The sequence below is a fragment of the Protomyctophum parallelum genome (genome assembly GCF_964188405.1).
Source record: "Protomyctophum parallelum genome assembly, chromosome: 10".
NCBI lineage: Eukaryota > Metazoa > Chordata > Actinopteri > Myctophiformes > Myctophidae > Protomyctophum > Protomyctophum parallelum.
Window position 1 is genome coordinate 35,075,313 of NC_139704.1, and position 19,744 is coordinate 35,095,056.

Here is a 19,744-nt window from a genome sequence, read left to right on the forward strand (position 1 = left end):
ACACCTCAGTTCCCAAAGGTCTGTCCCACGTAGCACAAGAGCACTAGCACACCTCAGTTCACAAGAGCACTAGCACACCTCAGTTCACAAGAGCACTAGCACACCTCAGTTCACAAGAGCACTAGCACACCTCAGTTCACAAGAGCACTAGCACACCTCAGTTCCCAAAGGTCTGTCCCCACTCCCCACAGCACAAGAGCACTAGCACATCTCAGTTCCCAAAGCGTACAACAAGCACAGCTACATCCATCTCTGATCTCTAGGACACACAAGAGCAACAGTCAAATATCTGGCTTATAACCCACGATGACCTGATGCCGATTCTACAAATGCCTTCTATTCTAAATCAATAGTTCTCATATATAGTTTTTCAAAAAATGTTAAAAAGTAGCAGATGTACAAGCTCGCATGTGTGCGCTTGTATATCTGCTGTTTATTTTTAAAAATCAAAAATGACTGACGCTTTCCCGGTTTTAATGGGTTAAAGCAGTTCTGCACCTTTTTAAAGGAGAATTCCATACTAAAAGGCTTTCATACCTTTCTTTGTAGTTGTTACGTCCCCACCAAAGAGGTCTAGGTGTTATTTTGTGCAAAAGCTCCTTATTGGCTATTTCCCCTACCATAAGCCCTAAATGAATTGCATTGGATTGAATGGGAATTGAATGGGGCTATGGTGTGTTGTGCTAATTCGCTTATTTCCATCGCTCAAAATTATAATTATTTTGTATATATCCTCTCTTCATAATGTAAATAATATCCCAAGTGGCACACTTTACTACTTATTTAGATGGAAATAAGCGAAGTAGCACAACACCCCATAGACCCATGCAATTCCCATTCAATTCAATGCAATTCATTGAGGGCTTATGGTAGGGGAAATAGGCAATAAGGAGTTTTTGCACAAAAAAACACCTGGACCTCTTTGGTGGGGACGTAACAACTACAAAGAAAGGTAAGAAAGCCTTCTAGCATGGAATTCTCCATGCTAGAAGGTGGACGTAAGCCACATCCACTCTCATATGTTTTAACTGGAAAACATAACTTTTGCTACATGTGCACCTACTGTAGCATACACTCTGTTTGTGTTTTTGAACCCAAGTAAATTGCAGTTTGAAGTGATACTTTATTATGGTTTAAAGTCCTTGAATTGTGTGAAATTGTGTGAATCTCAGTGTGAATGAGAGAGAAACGATCCGAACAGACTGGTGTAACCTATACGTTGCTTTACCTTTCATGCCGGATGCGCCCTCTGTGTCACATACACCTCTGTTCTGTGTCTCTTATAGAGCACCGAAGTCCTGACGTCACTGTCAGTAGAGGGCGTCAATCCACAGGTTCGTGTACTTTTTATTTGCATTGTAATCTCCATAGGGAGATTTTAGATCGCCTCATATAAGAACTGTGTTTGAAAAATAAACCGATCACCCCGGCCTTTTCACTCATATGGATATGAAGCATCGACTGAAGGTGGAAATGTACAAATATACTCAAAGAGTAACAAAATAAGCGTTAGAATCGAGTCAAACAACCCAGAGACTACATTTCCGGGTAGGTGGGGTGGCTGCATCTGCCCGTCGCACAACAGAAACTGAATGTTAATTACGTTTATTTTTATTTTATTGATATTTAATGTTTTGTGGTTAGTACGAGTCGAGCAGTGTTGGGCAGTAGCTAGCTACAAGTAGCGATGCTACATAGCTTAACTACATTTATCAGTAGCGTGATGGTAGCGTCGCTCCTTTTGAACCAAGTAGCGTTTTCTGTAGTGTAGCTATTTTTAGACCCAAGTAGTGACGTAACGTCCAACAAACGCTATACGTTACAAATTGACTGTTAAATAAAGTTTTGTGGAAATAAAATCCCTGGAAAAAATCCATGATTGGTTGGTTTAGATAAGAAGAGTCTGACACAAACAGTGTCGTCGTTATGCAGCAGGAGGATCCCACTAGCAGCAGCTGTCCGTTTATCTCTAGCACAACCACGAACGTCCAACACATACATACAATGAATTAAGGCCTATTCATAGTCTGGATTTTCGGTGGTAAGGTGACCACCGCTCCGGTGGTGAGCTGACCACCGGAGCTGAAATAACGTTGAGCGGTGGTGAGTAAAAACAGAGAGAAGGGCTGGAGCGGTGGCGGTGGTTTGCTCTTCACCGCGGCTCGTGACGTCATGTTGTAGTTCGGTGGTCACCCCACCACCGTAAATCCAGACTATGTATGAGCCTTTACTCACCTAATGCTGCCTGCAGGTTCCATGTTTAATTCCAGTGGTGTGTAACCTACATTATTGTCTAAGTGACAGTTTTCATATTGTAAACATTGTCGCTAACGTGGTTTAGCGACTAGTACTTTGACAGCTCATCCATCGTAGCTTGTTTACAAGTCAAACGGACTTCCTGTGCAGAAACTGCCTCATCAAAATAAGAGCCACTTGTATTGATTAGTCAACACTAGTTTTATTTCTAAGTCTACTTACAGGACGTTAACATCTCATTTGAGTGCCTGTCAGCATTCTCTAAATCCCTGTCTCTCAGCTGGTGCGCAAATGGCTAAAGGCTGTGGCAATAATTTTGTAAAAAAAGAAGAAAAAAAAAGAAAAAGAACGGAACCATGAACTTTAGTTCAAGATGTTGAATTATGAACTATGAACTGAATTAGTTCCTTTTTAAATGTCTGAACTGTGAACTGAACTAGTTCATAAAATAAAATAACTTTCCCAACACTGTTGTCAACTGTCCCCAAACATAAGTCAGTGCACTTTTTTTTGTCAACAGCTAACTAATAGATGCTATTTCACTGCAGGCAAAATTAACCCATTCTGACCGGGCACCCATTTTGGTGTTGGCATCATGTTATGCTTTAGCTATTGAAAAATAGCAGATCTACAAGCTCATAGCGCGCCACCGAGTGGCGCGCTACGAGCTTGTAGGTCTGCTATTTTTGAAAAATCGAAGAACGACTGACATTTTTAGAATCTGATCTCAGGTCAGAATGGGTTCATCAGACCAGTGTGTGTCCAGTGGAAACCTCGCATGAATCTGATCTCAGTTCAGAATGGGTTAACAATATTTTTGGGGTGGGGAAAAGAAAAGTCAAACTAAAATAAATGCATACAGTACATAAGAGGGAAAAGATCATCTAGAGCAGTGGTTCTCAACCTGTGGGTCGGTCCCCAATCCCACATGATTTCTTTTGGCGGGGTCCCCAGATGACAGTGTGAATATTAAGGTATTTTTAATACCTAAAAAAAGACCATTACTGCATCAAAAGTTATCAACAAACTATATAATACTATATATCAAACTTTGGTCAAATAATATAAGAAAGAGGCAATTTTTTGAAAATAGCAGATCTACAAGCTCACAACGCCTCGCATTGCCAGGCGTTGGCACCGTGGAACCGAGTGAAACAAAATCATGCCTTAACTCCTACATTCCAAGTGTTTGTTGTCGTTTGTTCAAATATGATTATTTTGGGGGGTCACAGCCTGAAAATGTTGAGAACCACTGATCTAGAGTAGGGTTGATAATTCATATATTTTATATATTTGGATTTAAATTGGTCTAAATTGATCACGAGAAGCACATTTTACTTACAAAATTAGGTATATAGGAATATTATTTGAAATCACACACCTAACATTATTTTGGTTAAATTATCATATGAACATTCATTCATGAATTTGATTATTTAAATGTATTTTGCATACATGTACCATATTGACGATAGAGAGAACTCATGATTGATTTAAACCAAAAAGTAGTGTCCATGTAGCTAGCTACTTTTGCCATGTAGCTTATAGTGTAGCTTGCTACAATTCTCTGGGGATAGCTTCCGTTGTAGTTGAGCTATATTTAATAGAGAGTAACTGGTAGTGTAGCTTACTACATTTTCCAAGTAGGTTGCCCATCACTGGAGTCGAGTCACCACCAGCTGAGTTTACATCAACGAGGAATCTCAGGAACGCAATGTGTTGACAGCTAGGCGTGACGTATATTAGCAGCGACATTGCCTTCATATGTAGTTTCAAGGCTTTTGCGGCCACATGAATTCCATTTTCTCCAGAAACTGGCTGTATCAAATATGAATGGACATCATTAACGACGCACAGCCACTCCCCTGACAAAAAGGCCGGGGTGGTCGGAATATCTTTCAAACACAGTTCTTATATGAAGCGACCTAAAATCGCCCTATGGGGATTACAATGCAAATTAAAAAAATACATGAACCTGTGTATTGGCGCCCTCTACTGAAAGTGACGTTGGTGCTCTATAGCAACAGATTATTTAAAAAGAAAATACGTTTTTGAATAAGAATTTGAAGGTTTTCAGAAAACCGAATCGGCCTCAGGTATTGATTATCATGACTTGTGTTGCAGGTATAAGATCCTGGCCCAGCAGTACAAGGCCATGTACCCCACGTTGGAGATCGACATAGAGGGAGAGCTGCTCAGACTACAGGTAACGGCGATCGAATCCACACAACAGCTTTCTTTGAAATGAAACGAAACAAACAACACTCTCCTTGGAATCGGTGTTGCTTTCGTCGACTAAAACTAAGGTCGCATTCATACCAGAGAGCTTTGCTGCGATTAAAACGAATCCTGCTGCGCATTGTCAGAAAGTGCGCTTCGTTGGGCAGGTGTGAAGGCTCATTCGAATCCTAATGCGCAGCAAATAACCGCATTTTACTCCGCCCAAAAACGTGGGTTTCGCTTCGCTTCGAATCGCACTTGACTACGATTCGGTGCAGGTGTGAATGCAATCCGCAGTAAATAAAGGAAATGAAGCAAACATAATGTGGCGGGTGAGGAGCTGAACACAGTTGGAGACGGTTAAGGCATATTTTACGCAGCGCAAAGATGTCCCGTTACTGTGGATAGACGTGGTCGAATAAGGAGACTGAAGCCCTGATCGAAATGAGGACGTGTACATTAATCAATTGCTTAAGAAAACACATAAAAACACTGCAGTGTATTATAGCCTACATAATATTCTGTCTGTGCGTGCCGTAAACATGGAGTGCTGTCACTGTGTGGGACTGGGGAGTTATATCAGTGCGCTCATGCAGCGCTGTGCCTCCATGCCCAAAAGAACAGTGTGTGGCGGCTGCGTGCGTAGAGAGAGAGAGAGGGGGGGGGGGGGGGTCCCAGACGGCACGACACATGCACGTTATGAGTGTAATTTTATCACCATAGATTTCACTGACTGTGTAGGCTATAGTTTATGAACGGAACACATTGATAAAGGTCCCCCCTGCTGCGTTTCCAATTGCTGCGAATGACAGTGTGAAGGCAAACCGCAGCCAATTCAATATGCAAGAATCCCCTTTCCCCGCCCATACGGATCTGAGTCTACCGAAGTATTAGGTGAGAATCTGACCTAAGATGACATTTTTTCGTCAACTACCTTTTTCCACTGACGATAACTAAACGGAAACTAAATAAACACTAAGCTATGATGACTAAAACTAAGACTAAATATACCGACAATTTCGTCAACAAATAAAAACGAGACAAAAATGTTAGGAAGGGACTAGTGGACAAGAAATCCAGTATAAGTCATTTTACAATTAGTTGCATGCTGAAAATTGCCGATCTACAAGCTCACAATTAGATCGGCTATTTTCAGCAAGTGTAAAAACGGTCATTACGACGGCATCAAGGCCCGCCAAAATACAACTCAGTCGACTAAATCAACTGTAGATTTAGTCGACTAAAATCTTATGACATTTAGTCGACTGTAACTAGACTAACACTAAAACATTCCAGGTGACTAAAATGTGACTGAAACTAAATGAAAACTATTGAGAGAGAGACTATAGGACTAAAAACTAAAACCTAAATGTGCCGCCAAAAACAACACTCTCCTTGGAATAACATGCTGTGTCTGTGTGTAATATGCAGGACTATGTGGAGAAGATTGAGCCCATGGTGAGAGATGGCGTGTACTACATGTACGAGGCTCTTCACGGCCCCCCGAAGAAGATCCTGGTGGAAGGGGCCAACGCAGCGCTGCTGGACATCGACTTCGGTCAGTACTATACCATAGCCTGGAACTCACCTATGCTTTTTATGGCATAGGCAGCTCCCGGCAGGATCCGCCGGGAGAAACTATGCGCAGCTGCGCGACATGAGACTAATTACTTAGAGCGATAGAGCGAGAGAGAGAGGAGCGCGTGTGTGTGTACATGTGTATGTCAATTTTACAAAGGTGCAGACGATCAGAAATCAGCAGAGAGTGAGCAATGTTTGCGCTACTCTATGCCGAATTGAAGTGGACTTTTTCCTCCCTGGAAATAAAATCGTCTGGGTTTCCGAGGCTACATTTTCAAATCTGACACAAAAAGAAAAGAGAAAAAAAAACATAACTTAATCCTTTCTTTCATCTGAACGTCATTTTCTTCAGATAATCAATGTTATCAGCCTCCACATAGCATTGTATACAAGCCTCCCAGAGATTACAGTATGTTTGAAAACAGACGTGTTTTTTATCCAGAAGCCTGAAGGCATTGAGCAGATTAAATTACAGTCAAGGTCTGACACAGTCATTGTCATAACAGCACACATACAGTACAGCATTCTGCCAGGGCATATCCTGTGATTAAGAGTCACAGTATTATGCAAACGACCTTGCATCGGTCATTAATATAGCTGCTTTACAATAGTGTTACCAAGTCACCAAAGTGGTCTCCACTCTATTCCTCTGTGACCTCTTGACCATGTGTTGCTCAGAAGTCAAACAAACAAGTAAATAAAGCATGCACATCGAAGCTTTAAAATACAAACATTAAACAAACATTAAAAAGTATCAGGGCCTGGGCCGTGACTCAGCGGTCCGGGCACCTTGGCCGGTAGTCCGGTAGTCTGGCAGTGTGCCGCGGGTTCGACTCCCGATCCCGACGGCCTTTACTGCATGTCTCCCCCCCCCCCCCCCCCATCTCTCTCCCACATTTCCTGTCAGCCTACTGTCTGTTCCTCTATAATAAATATAAAGGCCAAAGCCACAAAAAAAACCCTTACAAAAAAAAGTATTAGGGCCTTATTTCCGCCAATTCCTTACCCCTTATACCTAAACTTCTTTGCTTTTTTATACTATTAGGAAAAACATTTGAAAATTGTTCAACTAGCCGATCTACATCGCCATGTTGTGAGCAAGTAGATTTGAACTATTCAAAATGTTTTTCAAAATAGTACAAAATGCAAAGAAGTTTAGGGATAAGGGGTGAAAATAGGCCTCTACAGTGTCAACCTACACAGTGTTCTTTACATTTACACCTTTTTTGTTTCTTGTTTTTTTTTAATATATACAATATTTCATGCCTGGTCTGAGGAAGAGCTATCAGGCTCAAAACGTAATCATCAAAATACCTTATTCCGAAATCTGCCTCTAGTAATATATGTTTATTATTATTATTATTATTATTTGAGTACATCGTTAGTACATATATTATATAATGAAATGAGTCTCTGGCAAGGTTTACAGTACAACACCACGCCTATGCAATACATTTTTGATACGCCCATGGCAACATTGTTTTCACGCATCAGCGCATCACATCCATTATAGGTGACCTGACACCTTCCAGTTGTACAGACAATAAAACCAGACTCAAATTACAGCTTAGTTATATTAACAGGCCAATTAACCCAGGCAAGTTCCGCAAGTGTCTGCCAACGCAAAGTTTCGCTCATCAAGCTTGACTGGTTCGATTCTGCAAACTGGATATTAAGGTTGAGTTGGATAACAATTTGAAGCCCGTTTAAAGCAGTTCTGACTGACATGTGTTGGCCAGAGAGGTGACAGGCTGGTCAGATCTGTCCTTGACAACCTGACAGTGCGGCGGGAGATGGATACGGATTAGGCCAGTCGGGCGGGCCAGTCTGGACAGGCACACAATGGAATCATTCTGCAACGTCACGTCAACACAAGGCTTTGCATGGAAACGACCGCGAGTCGCCACCTCCCCACGTTCTCCGCTCACGCCTTGGCGTTTATGAAAATGACCAGCGAGAAACTAAATCCTCTTGCATGGAAACACGAGCACGCGACACTTCCACCGGTTCATGATGTCACGAATGGATATGCTGCATATCTCGGTCTTGAAGTTTGTGTCGTGTTGTGCAATGATGAAAACCTGGCATGGAGAACCAGTTTTTTTGGTTTGTTTTTGAAGCACAAAGCCCTCTTTGGTGCTCTATAATCTCATTATTGTATTAACAGGCTTTGTGCAGAAATGTAGATATATGCGAGTATTAAAAAAAAGTATCTGAAGGACAATGTGTGTGCTGGTAATTGCTCTAACTTTAAAAACAACTTTTCCAGACCATGCGCCCTGGAACTTAGTAAAAGAAGTGTTGTTTTCAGTTAATTTATTGTGTTTTATATCTCTCTCACTAGCCCTTGTTATATTTGGGAAGAATATTACTGCTTATTTTATATCCCATCGTATGTCGGTCAAAAACAACAAGCTCACAAAGCATTGCGTCTGAGCAGGTATAGAATCAACAATGTCTTTGCTTGCGACATGCGCCGTCACGTGACAACGTATACATCAAACAGCAAGTGTTTGACCTCTCTGTTTTTCTTTGCAGGCACATACCCGTTTGTGACGTCCTCCAACTGCACGGTAGGCGGCGTGTGCACGGGCCTGGGCATGCCCCCTCAGAACGTGGGCGAGGTCTACGGGGTGGTCAAGGCCTACACCACCAGGGTGGGCATCGGAGCCTTTCCCTCAGAGCAGTGCAACGTAAGGGAGTGCAAACACACAGCGCAGACACCTATTGTTGTTGTTGTTGGGGGCAGAAACCTTGTATCTCCTCTCATATTTCATTACAAAATATATATGAATTTGTAATATTTTATCATCAGGAGGTCTTACCCTGATATTTTCCATGCTCAAAAGGAAGATTGAATTCACAATGTGAATCCAGGAGTTCCCTGAAGTAGCCAAACATAAGTTTGTTTTAAAACAGCACCATCTACTGGACCGACTGCCATCAGTCAACTGATGTAGTAACATTTACTAGTGAAAGTTAAGCACATACATGCAATGGACATTGGTTTCCGAACCCCACTGCGGTCTTCCTGATATCTCCCTGTATTCACAGGAGTTTCATACTAAAAGATATGCATTATGCATGTTAGGAAATAGGAACTGTCCTTGACCAAGGCACTGGCCTTGAAGCTTGAGCTGGTCCCTGGGCCTTCCACTGCTCCTAACACTTAGGATGGGCTAAATGCAGAGGACAGACTTTGTGTGCCCTATATGCACAATTGATGTCCGCATTGCTGCAGACGTTACTTGAGGGAATAACCCATAAAAACCACATCCGAACGGGCATGGAAGAAGCTTGTAAAGTTTACAACTGTACATGTTCGTACTGTATCTCACTGGTGATTCATAGCCAGGGCACTGCTTGTTTGTTCTATTGTGGCGTGACAATTTCTTTAGATAATTTCTAAATTAATCTGGTTTGATCCAACAACATTAACCCATTTTGAGCGCGAACCCCTTTTGGGGTTAGCATTATGTCATGCTGTAGCTATTGAAAAATAGCAGATCTACAAGCTCATAGCGCGCCACCGAGTGGCACGCTACGAGCTTGTAGGTCTGCTATTTTTGAAAAATCGAAAGAACGACTGACATAGAAACATAGCTTTTTCAGAAAAACTGTCAGGATGTAGAAGACATTTTTAGAATCTGATCTCAGGTCAGCAGTGCAAACCGGTTTTGTCCTGTGGCGTGTTCTGTAGGAGATCGGAGAGCTACTCCAGACCACGGGGAAGGAGGTGGGCGTGACGACGGGCAGGAAGAGGAGATGTGGTTGGCTTGATCTGGTGCTCATCAAATACGCCCACATGATCAACGGCTTCACCGCGTGAGTCCCCTGTCCATGTATTTTTGTAGTGTTTTGGGGTTTTTTTGTGTCCTGATGTGTGGTAAATGGTAAATTTATATAGCGCCTCTATCCAAGGTACTTTACATAGATTGTGCATTACATTCACCCATTCACACACACACACACAAACATTCATACACCGATGGCGACGGAAGCCATGCAAGGCACCGACCAGCACATCGGGAGCAACTTGGGGTTCAGTGTCTGGCCCAAGGACACTTCGACATGCAGACAGGAGGAGGAGGAGCCGGGATTCGAATCGCCGACCCGCGGATCATTGGACGACCTGCTCTACCTCCCGAGCCACAGTCGCCCCGTGTGCATTTGTGTTCAGTATTTGCGCAGTATTTCTTCATGAGGGGCTATTTTAGGTTTAGTGTTAGTAACCGTGTATACAGTACTGTGTATATATACAGTATATACTGTGTGCGTGCTTGTTTGACCTTCATGTCACTCTCGTCCTGCAGGCTTGCAGTCACTAAACTGGACATCCTTGACATGTTCTCTGAGATCAAAGTGGGCATTGCTTATAAAGTGGACGACCAAATCATACCTCACTTCCCAGGTGAGTACACTATAGGACTAAAGAGTTTTAAAACCCCGTTGTTTACACGGCATTTTTAACATGGCAGCTGTGCAAATTAATTCCATCAAAGAGAATACGTAATCTACGGAGGTGACTCTCTTAACCCATTTAGCACATTTTTGGGGCGGGAACCCTTTTTGGTGTTTTAACTAAGCATTATGTTATTGATAAATATTCTCTGCTGGTTGGGTTTGTGGGCTATGAGCTGACCACCCAAGTATCCCCGGTCAGAGAGATTGTGACACCAAAGTAGCTTATCAACAATGTGTTAATTTATTCTCCGTTCACCATGGTTTCTACAAACAGAGAACCAATAACTAGTATGCAACAATAAAGTGAACAACAATGAATGACGATTAGGCTGCAGGCAATTATGTAGCTTTCATCAACATGGTAGCAAGTGAGCGGTATAACTTTAGGCACCAAAGCATACAGTTGTATTAGGCAAAGTCAACAGAATACATTTGAAGTCAATACAGTACAGGGGAACAAAGGCTTGCTTTGGTCAAGTACGCATGGCTGGAGTAGTGGGTAGACTCTGAGCTCTGCAGGTGCTGCATGTTGCCTGTGTGAACTGTGAAGGCTGGAGACTGAGTGAGGAGTGTGAGGTGAGTTGCTGGTTATATAGGGCACACCTAGACTGTGATTGGTCATTGAGTTGAGTGGTGTGATGGCAGACACCTGTGTCATTGTGGATGCAGGGGATGGGTAATGTCCACCAGAGGCTGCCAGTCAGACAGCATGAGATAATTCACTTTAGTTATACTTTAGCTAAATTATGTTATACTTCTGCTAAAAATAGCAGACCTACAAGCTCATAGCACGCCACCGAGTGGCACGCTACGAGCTTGTAGGTCTGCTATTTTTGAAAAATCGTAAAAATGCGGCACAAATCTTTGAATATATATTCTTTCAGAGCGAACTTTTTTTTTTTTTTTTCGCAAAAATGGCAAAGCCTTCTAAAACCTACGGCAGTTTTATGAAAGACACCCTAAAACCTGAGGCCTTTCTGAGAAACTTCACAGAATTGAACCCGGTAAGCCGGAATCCGGAAAAATAACGAAAAAGACTACAAAACTAAGAAGGAGACGAGGCCGCGGCAGCTGCCTTCAGAGATAAAGTAACGCTGCCGCTGCAGTCGGTCCAAATGGGTCAAAAACAGCTAAAACTGCCGATCTACAATTGAACACGTTGTGATCGGCTATTTTTGTTATTTGTTGTAAAACTCATTGCATAGGGCTCCGCTCCACCTGAAATACAGGCGGAGCGGAGCCCTATGTAATACATTACATTCCAAAACGGTTAGTCCCAATACTTGATTCTGATTGGCTTTTTTGATTGATTGAATACTTTATTGAAAATATATTTCAAAAGGATAAATTCACAAGAAAGCTGTTAGGCTTGTTTCCATTGTGGTCCTCTTGGGGAAAGGGAAGGGGAGCAACAGACAATAACAGTACAATACCGACAAAAACAGGAGGCAAAAAACAAACATAAAACAAAAAACAGGACAAAATTCATATAAACTGACCAATAAAACTGAATTTCTTTTCTTTTTTCCCCCTTACTTTTGTTAATGTTTTTTCATTTGTGCCATTTATCTATTCTACACTATATTTACACTATATTTTCGGCCAACCATCTTTTTAATGTGGATTTAAAAATATCAAAGGAACTGGTCACCTTGAGGCTGGAAGGCAAGCCATTCCACTGAACTGCTGCCGAGTACAGGAATGATGTTTTTCCCATATTATTATGAAAAAGGCAGGGTTTAAAATCAGTAGGGCTCCCTCTGGTGTAGTGCCTGTGAGTATCACTAACCGTTGCAAAATAGTCACTGAAATATTTGGGTGCTAAATTATTTCTAATCCTGTGAACTAGACACATTTTAAATTGGGATACTCTCTCCTCCACTTTAAGCCACCCCAGACTGGTGAAGTGGGCAGGGAGAAGGTGAGTTCTAGGATGCAACTTCAGGATCACCCTAACCAGTTTATTTTGAGAAGTCTGGAGTTTCTTCTTGAGGGTCATAGAAATGCCAGTATACCTGGTTACCTGCTTACCGTCACGTGACGTGACCGGTGTAAATTTCACCGATAACCCACACCTTCAATGACTGTGAGTGTGTGGCTCCAGGCGGCCCCGTAAAGACATCAAGCGCTATTCTCCCGTCACATAGCCTACTTGCCGAGCACAACAAGGAGGGCTCTTCTGGGCGCAAAGCGTAGCTACTTTTGTGAATTCAATAGTTTTATTAGGTTAATATTTGCTATATGTTTGAAACCGTTTTAGAAAAGCAATAAGCCACTCGAGGCCCCAGCTTACCGGGTATTTTACACTGGCTGGGAGGGTAGAATACCTGCCTACGCACCCCAGCCATTGTAAAATACCCGGTAACCTGAGACCTCTCGTGGCTTATTGTTTAAACAAAACCCTGCTTGGCTCTCGCCTATATAATGGCATGCCCAAAATAGGGACGCCAGCTTGGAAGTGGGCTCTACTAGCAAACTGCTGAACGGTTCTGCGGACGTGACATTCCGAGCGGTGAGAAGATAATGTTATTCCCGTTCTACTTCTAGCCAACCAGGAGGTGCTGCAACGCGTAGAGGTCCAGTATGAGACGCTGCCGGGCTGGAAGAGCGACACGTCGAAAGCCAGGAACTTTGAGGATCTGCCTGAAAACGCCCAGAAATACATCAACTACATCGAGGAACACGTGGGAGTGCCAGGTACACAACAAATACACAAACACACACACACACACTCGCAAGTGTATGCATAAATGGTCTTTTCATACTGTACAATATTGTCGGAAGAATCATAATGCCACCATTAAAAAAAAATGAGTTTTCTGTCTAAAAAAAGAAAGAATATTTGATGAAATGACACGCGTGCACAAGCCCTTTCTATGCAATGTTAACCCATTTAGACAGTTTAAACAGTTTTCTGAAATACCTCATGTTTCTGTACCAGTGGTGCTCAATATTTCATGTCAAGGACCCCAGAAATTATATGTAATTGGCCACCAAACCCCATCTGAAAATATGTTATTCCAGGACCTCCCCCCCCCCCCCCCCCCAGAAGCAAAGATTTTAGTTAAAAACGTTTGCTCTGATAGAATATATATTCAAAGATTTGTGCCACATTTTCACGATTTTTCAAAAATAGCAGACCTACAAGCTCGTAGACCCTACATAGCTAAATTATAACATAATGTTTATACAACACCAAATGGGGTTAAGGTGGTACAGTCCGGGAATGGAGGCGTAACCTTGTGTGTACATGTTGGCTCTGTCTTCCCACAGTGAAATGGATCGGAGTGGGGAAGTCCAGGGAATCCATGATCCAGGCGTTTTAAGGCGGGGGACATAAACAAAAGAGGGACATGCAGCGAAGAACAAAAACCGCGTGCTACTACGTAACGCTCCCTATAACTCGGCCAGCCTCGCCTTTCTCAGCTCTACACACCACGGAGGGCTAGGGAATACGGCCTTCACAACTCACATCCACTATTACTGTTGGCGCCACTAAAGTCGGACTGCTAGTCTGCTTGTGTGACCCTACCAGATTATAGTCCATCAGGACTAACATTCATGTACCAAAACAGCTCCTTGTGCGTCTCTCGGAAGGATTCCGTCGAAGCTCCTGAGAGGACGGCATCTTATACACTTTCTATCGCGCAACCCCTCGGATCATTGCCTTTTTGTCTTTTATTCACCCCCTGTGCATGTCATAGCCATTCAGTGCCCTCGACGCGCAACAGACGTACACATGCCACTAAACCATCAAGGACTCGATGCAACTGCAGCACTCACACACAAGAGGATTTGCTTCCCTGAAGAAACTGCCCGCGGAACGAGGGTCGGTTTGTCGGCTGTTGCTCCCAAGTGTATTTTGTGTTAACCCTTTGCTGTGATGTTGGAAACCACGCTGTGCCACTCTGTTGTTGTGACATGTAAAATGGAAATGGTCTTTTGCGCTATAGGTGCTTAATATGAGAAACTAGGGTTTGTCCTGTTCTGCTTAGCACAGCTGGTCCCTTGATATTTTAAATAGTTATGTGTCCAGGCACTTGTCACAATGTGGGGATAAAGTTAAGTTATACCTGCATTGGCAACTGAGTTCATCTGAAAATTAGCCTAATGTTTTGCACCTTAGCAATACACATTGGTTTCAATGAAGAAAGCCACCGGTGCTATTTATGAGTATACATAAACTTCAGACATCTCCCGTTCTCCCCATAATGTGACAAATGGCTGCTGAAGAAATATCTGGACTAAACCTTTATGTCACAATATCTGTTGTGCCAACAACTGAGATTCTCATTTACCAATATATACAGGGTCTGAGGTATCCCTTGTGCTGTTAACGGTGAACACCTATAGACAACTGGCTTGAATATCAGAGGAGTGGGGGGTATACAACATATAGGTGAGAGTCAATATTAGGGCATTTCCGATCATAGATGTTTTACTGATGTTTTGCATCATTCTAGTGTCCCAGGACGATGAACAACGTTTTTAAAGCTGTTAAATGTTTTCTGACGTCAACCTGAATGCATTTATAAGCTCCTCTTGAAAAGGTAATTGGCTAAAAGTGACGTAGGGTGATATTCTCACTTTAGACGGCTATGCTGCCATAGCCGTCGCTGTCATACCAGTTAAAACCACAACCCGTGTGCGGTTTTGGAGGAAGATTGAGGGCTAGATAAATTTCTAGAAGGAGAGCTGGGACACTAGGATCAATATATTCCATGAGAAAGATATTACAGTGATGTTTTGTGCTGTCCCAAGCCCCAAATGACCCCAGCTGTCCCTCAGGGCAGTTTGTTGTGATTTCTTCTTATTAATACAGATTCTTTTGACAGGGATATATGCTACATTTTTCATCCACAATCTCTATTCAAAAGGCTCCATTGTACGACTTGGTCCTTTAACAGAGACAACTGGAATGTAATCTCAGTGCCATTTTACAAGTAGATAGTTGTAATATTTTAGGCCGACACTAATTCAAATTGTGAACATTTTGAAGTGCCAATCTCAGGGCAGAGTTCACAGAATCATTAGCCAAACATGTATTTTATGTTACATAATATTAAGCCTATTAATATTGGGTGTGTGCAGTACGTGTGCGTGTGCATGTGTGTGTGCATGTGTGTGTGCGCGTGCGCGTGTGTTGTGTGTGTGTGTGTGTGTGTGTGTGTGTGTGTGTGTGTGTGTGTGTGTGTGTGTGTGTGTGTGTGTGTCTCAATGCTTTGGGGGGGACAAAATAATTATCCAAACTTAATACTTAATCGGGTGAAATAATGAAAATAATAATTGATTAAACAATCAACAGGAGATCAATAATCAAATGTTTGAAATCAACTAATCAGTTTAGCAAAAACAAATTCCAATGTGGGCTATTTACATCACATGAATGCTTACCTATTTTGAAGAGCAAAGTTTAAGTTTTTGATAAACGTTAAGCAATTTCAAGGTGTAGAACCCCATTAACAAATTGCACAACGTAAGGAATATCAAATTATATTCAAACCATGTCTTATGTTTGCCTTGCATATTTAGTACCGGAATACTGTCTGGTAGAAAATTGTTTGCACTGGATATGGAACGAAAGGGATTTTAAAATCTTCATAATTATGCTGCTTGCTACCCAGTTTCTGTTGCCTGTAAACCATGTAACCCCCCCCCCCAGTTGTCTTAAAATAAGTTTGATTTTCGTTTTCAGACTTGAGTTTGATCAAAATAGCCTGGTGCTGGCTTGTATTTTTTTTTAAGCTGGTGGGAGATTGAATCCCTGTACGAGGTCTATTTTTTGTTTTTGGAAACTGTTAAGTTGAAAAGATTAAGTGGGTTTCCTCATTCTTCCCTGCTCTATCCTCATTTCTCTCTCTCTCATGCTATTGTCCTGAGTCTTCAGGGCAGACTTTGCCTTGGCACCCGGTTAAGAAGACTAATGAATGTGTACATAGACTCACTACACACTACAAACATAGGAGATTGGGCCAGGTTGGCCGCAATGTGCAAGTGTTTAGTCTGAAAACACACACACACACACACACACACACACAGACAAACTAATTAAACGTGAGAGATGTGTGTAGGGTGGTTTTATGTTGTGTGGCTTCTGTGTAATCCTATTAACTAATGGCACCTTTTAAAATATTGCCAGTATGCGATCCCTTTACAAGACTACACAAAAGCGAAGCCAAATTCAGGTGCATTTGCATGTAAAGGAGGTTTTAGGTGTGTTAAAGAATTGTGTATGAAATGTGTTTGGGTGAAGTTGGAAGGAGAGTGATTAGACACTCTATACTTAGTTGAAATAGCTTATCTCGTTTGTCAGCCATGTTGGCAGTTTGGCACAACAATTCTTTTGGGGATGGTTAACAAGGATTTCTTTATTTAAGAGCTAAGATTGACACTGGGCTTTCAACTGCATATTGTCTTTATTGATTCAAATTGTATGGCTTTTAACACAGGCCGAGTTGCTTGAACAGACAAGACTCATAGACCGCGTCTGAAAGGTCATGAAACATGTAACATACAGTGTGAATACAGTTTCATTACGTATCACTTCACAATGATATAATATTAATATTTGTGGCCACGATGATAATTTTAGGAAAGTGGTAAATCTTTCTGACATTGAACTCTGAAAAGGACTGTTCCAGCTGAAAATCTGGTGGCCTGACAAGAGTTAGAAAAGCTAATTTTCCAAATGTGTGGTGTCAAGATATTCTTGTGATTTAACGTGTCCTGAATTACCATATTAAATGTGTACCTCGGGGATACCACATGGTCAGTAATACAAGAATGTTTTGCATGAGGAAAAGTATTATTATTTTGTAAGGGCCAATATGAGATTTCATAAATATTTGTATGCCGGGGCCATTCAAACAAACCAGAGGATCGATGTTACCAACAGGGTGCTGTTCACACATATCCAATCACCAGACTCCAACCCACATGACTAAACCTCTTCCAACTTCCATCCATCCAACTGATTGTAGCTATTATTAGTGCCGACCATGGTAACAACAGCATATTTGCACAAATATGTCTCTCGTCCTCCGGGGTTTTGTGTACCGAGTTCTGCACTGTACTGTGTTTTAGGTCTGTACATGTAAATAGATGTACTGTGGTACCTTATTATTAGTTATTACTGCTGTTATTGTAGCCCTCATAAACAAATATGGTGTGCACTTCAGTATGCTTTGACATTATGGGTGTATATACGTGTACATGTGCGTGTGAGAATGGGCGTAATATATTGTGCATCGGCGTGTGTCTGTGCGTATGTTCATGATTGTTCGACATGTTTGTACAGTCAGTAGGCCTACCTTTTGCAATTACAAGAGTAATTTTACTACCAATCAACGGGCAATATTCACACCTGAACCATGATTTCAAATCAATCAAAAATAAACCGAGGGAAGCTTTTACTCTTAGTTTTGCTCTGGCATCTTTCCCTTTGCCTGTACTAAGTTGTTCCTTACACAAGCACTAGAGGGAGTCATTTAGCTGTGAATGAGCGTTGAAAGTCAGTCTCTGTGACTGTGGCCAGCCAGATAACACAAAGTAGCAGATTCGGTCTGCCCACAGGAATGGAATCTGAGAAGGAGAATACATTTAGGAAATAATAAAGCAAGATATGTTTCTCAGCAGCCATTTGTCATGGTTCACAGTAGCCTACAAATTACTCTATTTAAAATGAAACCTATAGCAAAAAATGGCAAGTGAGAACAACATACAGTAATACAGAATTTATATGGCTAGAATAGTGTAACATTATTGTGAGTCTAATAAAATAAAATGCATATTGCCTGCATATATAATATAAATAAATAATTATTTGATAAATATATGTAGGCCTATAATATGTATGTAAATTACAGTATTCTATATGAATACACATCGGAACGGTCGCCACACCCGGTATTCCTGAACGTAACCTCAGTAAAACAAACAAGAATACAAAAACCGTAGGGCGGTCTGTGAAGAAAGAAAGAAAGAAAATGGGGGCGAGCGTTCCGGTTACCTACTAGCTCTAGAAAGACTGGAACAGAACTTGTAGGTGTGTTAACCCACACACACACACACACACACACACCTGTTGAGTGTCCTTGACCTTGTGTGTGTTTCAGTGTGTTCTATTAATATTCTCCATGACCACATGTAGTAGACCTAAACCGCAGCCTCACCTGGAGCTCATTTCCCTGCCTCTGCCCAAAGCTTCCTCTCACATTTGCCTACATCTGAATGCACCCGCAAAATCTAAAGACATTTCACTCTCTCTCTCTCTCTCTCTCTCTCTCTCTCTCTCTCTCAAACACGCGCGCACGCACGCACGCACACACACACGCACAGCTATTCCAGAGGCCCTATAGGACGTGGAAAGAGGGTGGAAAACAACGATAGGGCTGATGTGAAATAAAGAATGAGAGCCGGGCTGTGAAACCGGACCTTCGGGGGGGGCGGGGGGACCTTGTGTACAAACCGCTTGGCCGAACTTCACGCCAATCCAGAATTAAGGTCATCCTGTTGAATAGATTGTTTCACCTTGAAACACACACACACACACACGAGCATGTGCCCCAGGTCGGTGTAAACCATTCAACACTGTCGATGCAACACACACACACACACACACAGTGGCAGCTGGCACCGGGCCTAGACTTCCTCAGAACTGTGTGACTATGCTGATGAGTGGTTAGTGCCCGCCTCAGCAGGCCTGTGGGCACCGCTGCCCCGTGGTCGGGGGGGCCTGGCGATTTGGGTCGAGTCGCGGCGGCATTGTAACACACACACAGGCCTCACAACCTCATCACCGTCCAACTCACGTGATGTCCCTTCAACAAGAACTCGCCTCTCTCTCCGGTTCACCTCTACCTGCCCCCGCTACCCCCCCCCCCCCCCCCCCCCCCCTGTCACATTTGAATCGCACAGTGAAGGCTCTTTGTCCTGCCGCTGCATTGTTCTGGCCGGAGGAAACAGAGTTAATGGGCAACCAAATGACATTCATCCATTCAGCCGAATACAAGATCGCTCGCCGCCCCCAAAATATGCTCGACCCTAGCTGGGTCATTACAAAAACGTGTAAGCTCAATAAAACTATGCCTAATAACGCTAAACCTTCTTCCTAAACGGCACCTCAGAAAAGCCATGCCTAAACTATATACCCTTCACGGCTTGGGTGTTTTATTTATTATTTATATGCCGTACGAGTCACTGTGTACCTTATTGTTTTGTATTT

At 42.4% G+C, this 19,744-nt stretch overlaps 1 protein-coding gene across 1 annotated transcript in view; it reads left to right on the top strand.

Annotated features, from left to right (window-relative positions):
- Positions 1-17,933, top strand: part of adss2 (adenylosuccinate synthase 2) — a 38,724-nt gene extending 20,791 nt beyond the window's left edge. Inside the window, exons 7-13 of the mRNA XM_083775365.1 lie at positions 4,381-4,462; positions 5,908-6,034; positions 8,596-8,750; positions 9,758-9,882; positions 10,371-10,468; positions 13,069-13,218; positions 13,795-17,933. Coding sequence (XP_083631491.1) covers positions 4,381-4,462; positions 5,908-6,034; positions 8,596-8,750; positions 9,758-9,882; positions 10,371-10,468; positions 13,069-13,218; positions 13,795-13,847 — 790 coding nt within the window. The 3' untranslated portion in view covers positions 13,848-17,933. The remainder of the gene's footprint in view (positions 1-4,380; positions 4,463-5,907; positions 6,035-8,595; positions 8,751-9,757; positions 9,883-10,370; positions 10,469-13,068; positions 13,219-13,794) is intronic.
- Positions 17,934-19,744: the final 1,811 nt, after the last annotated feature.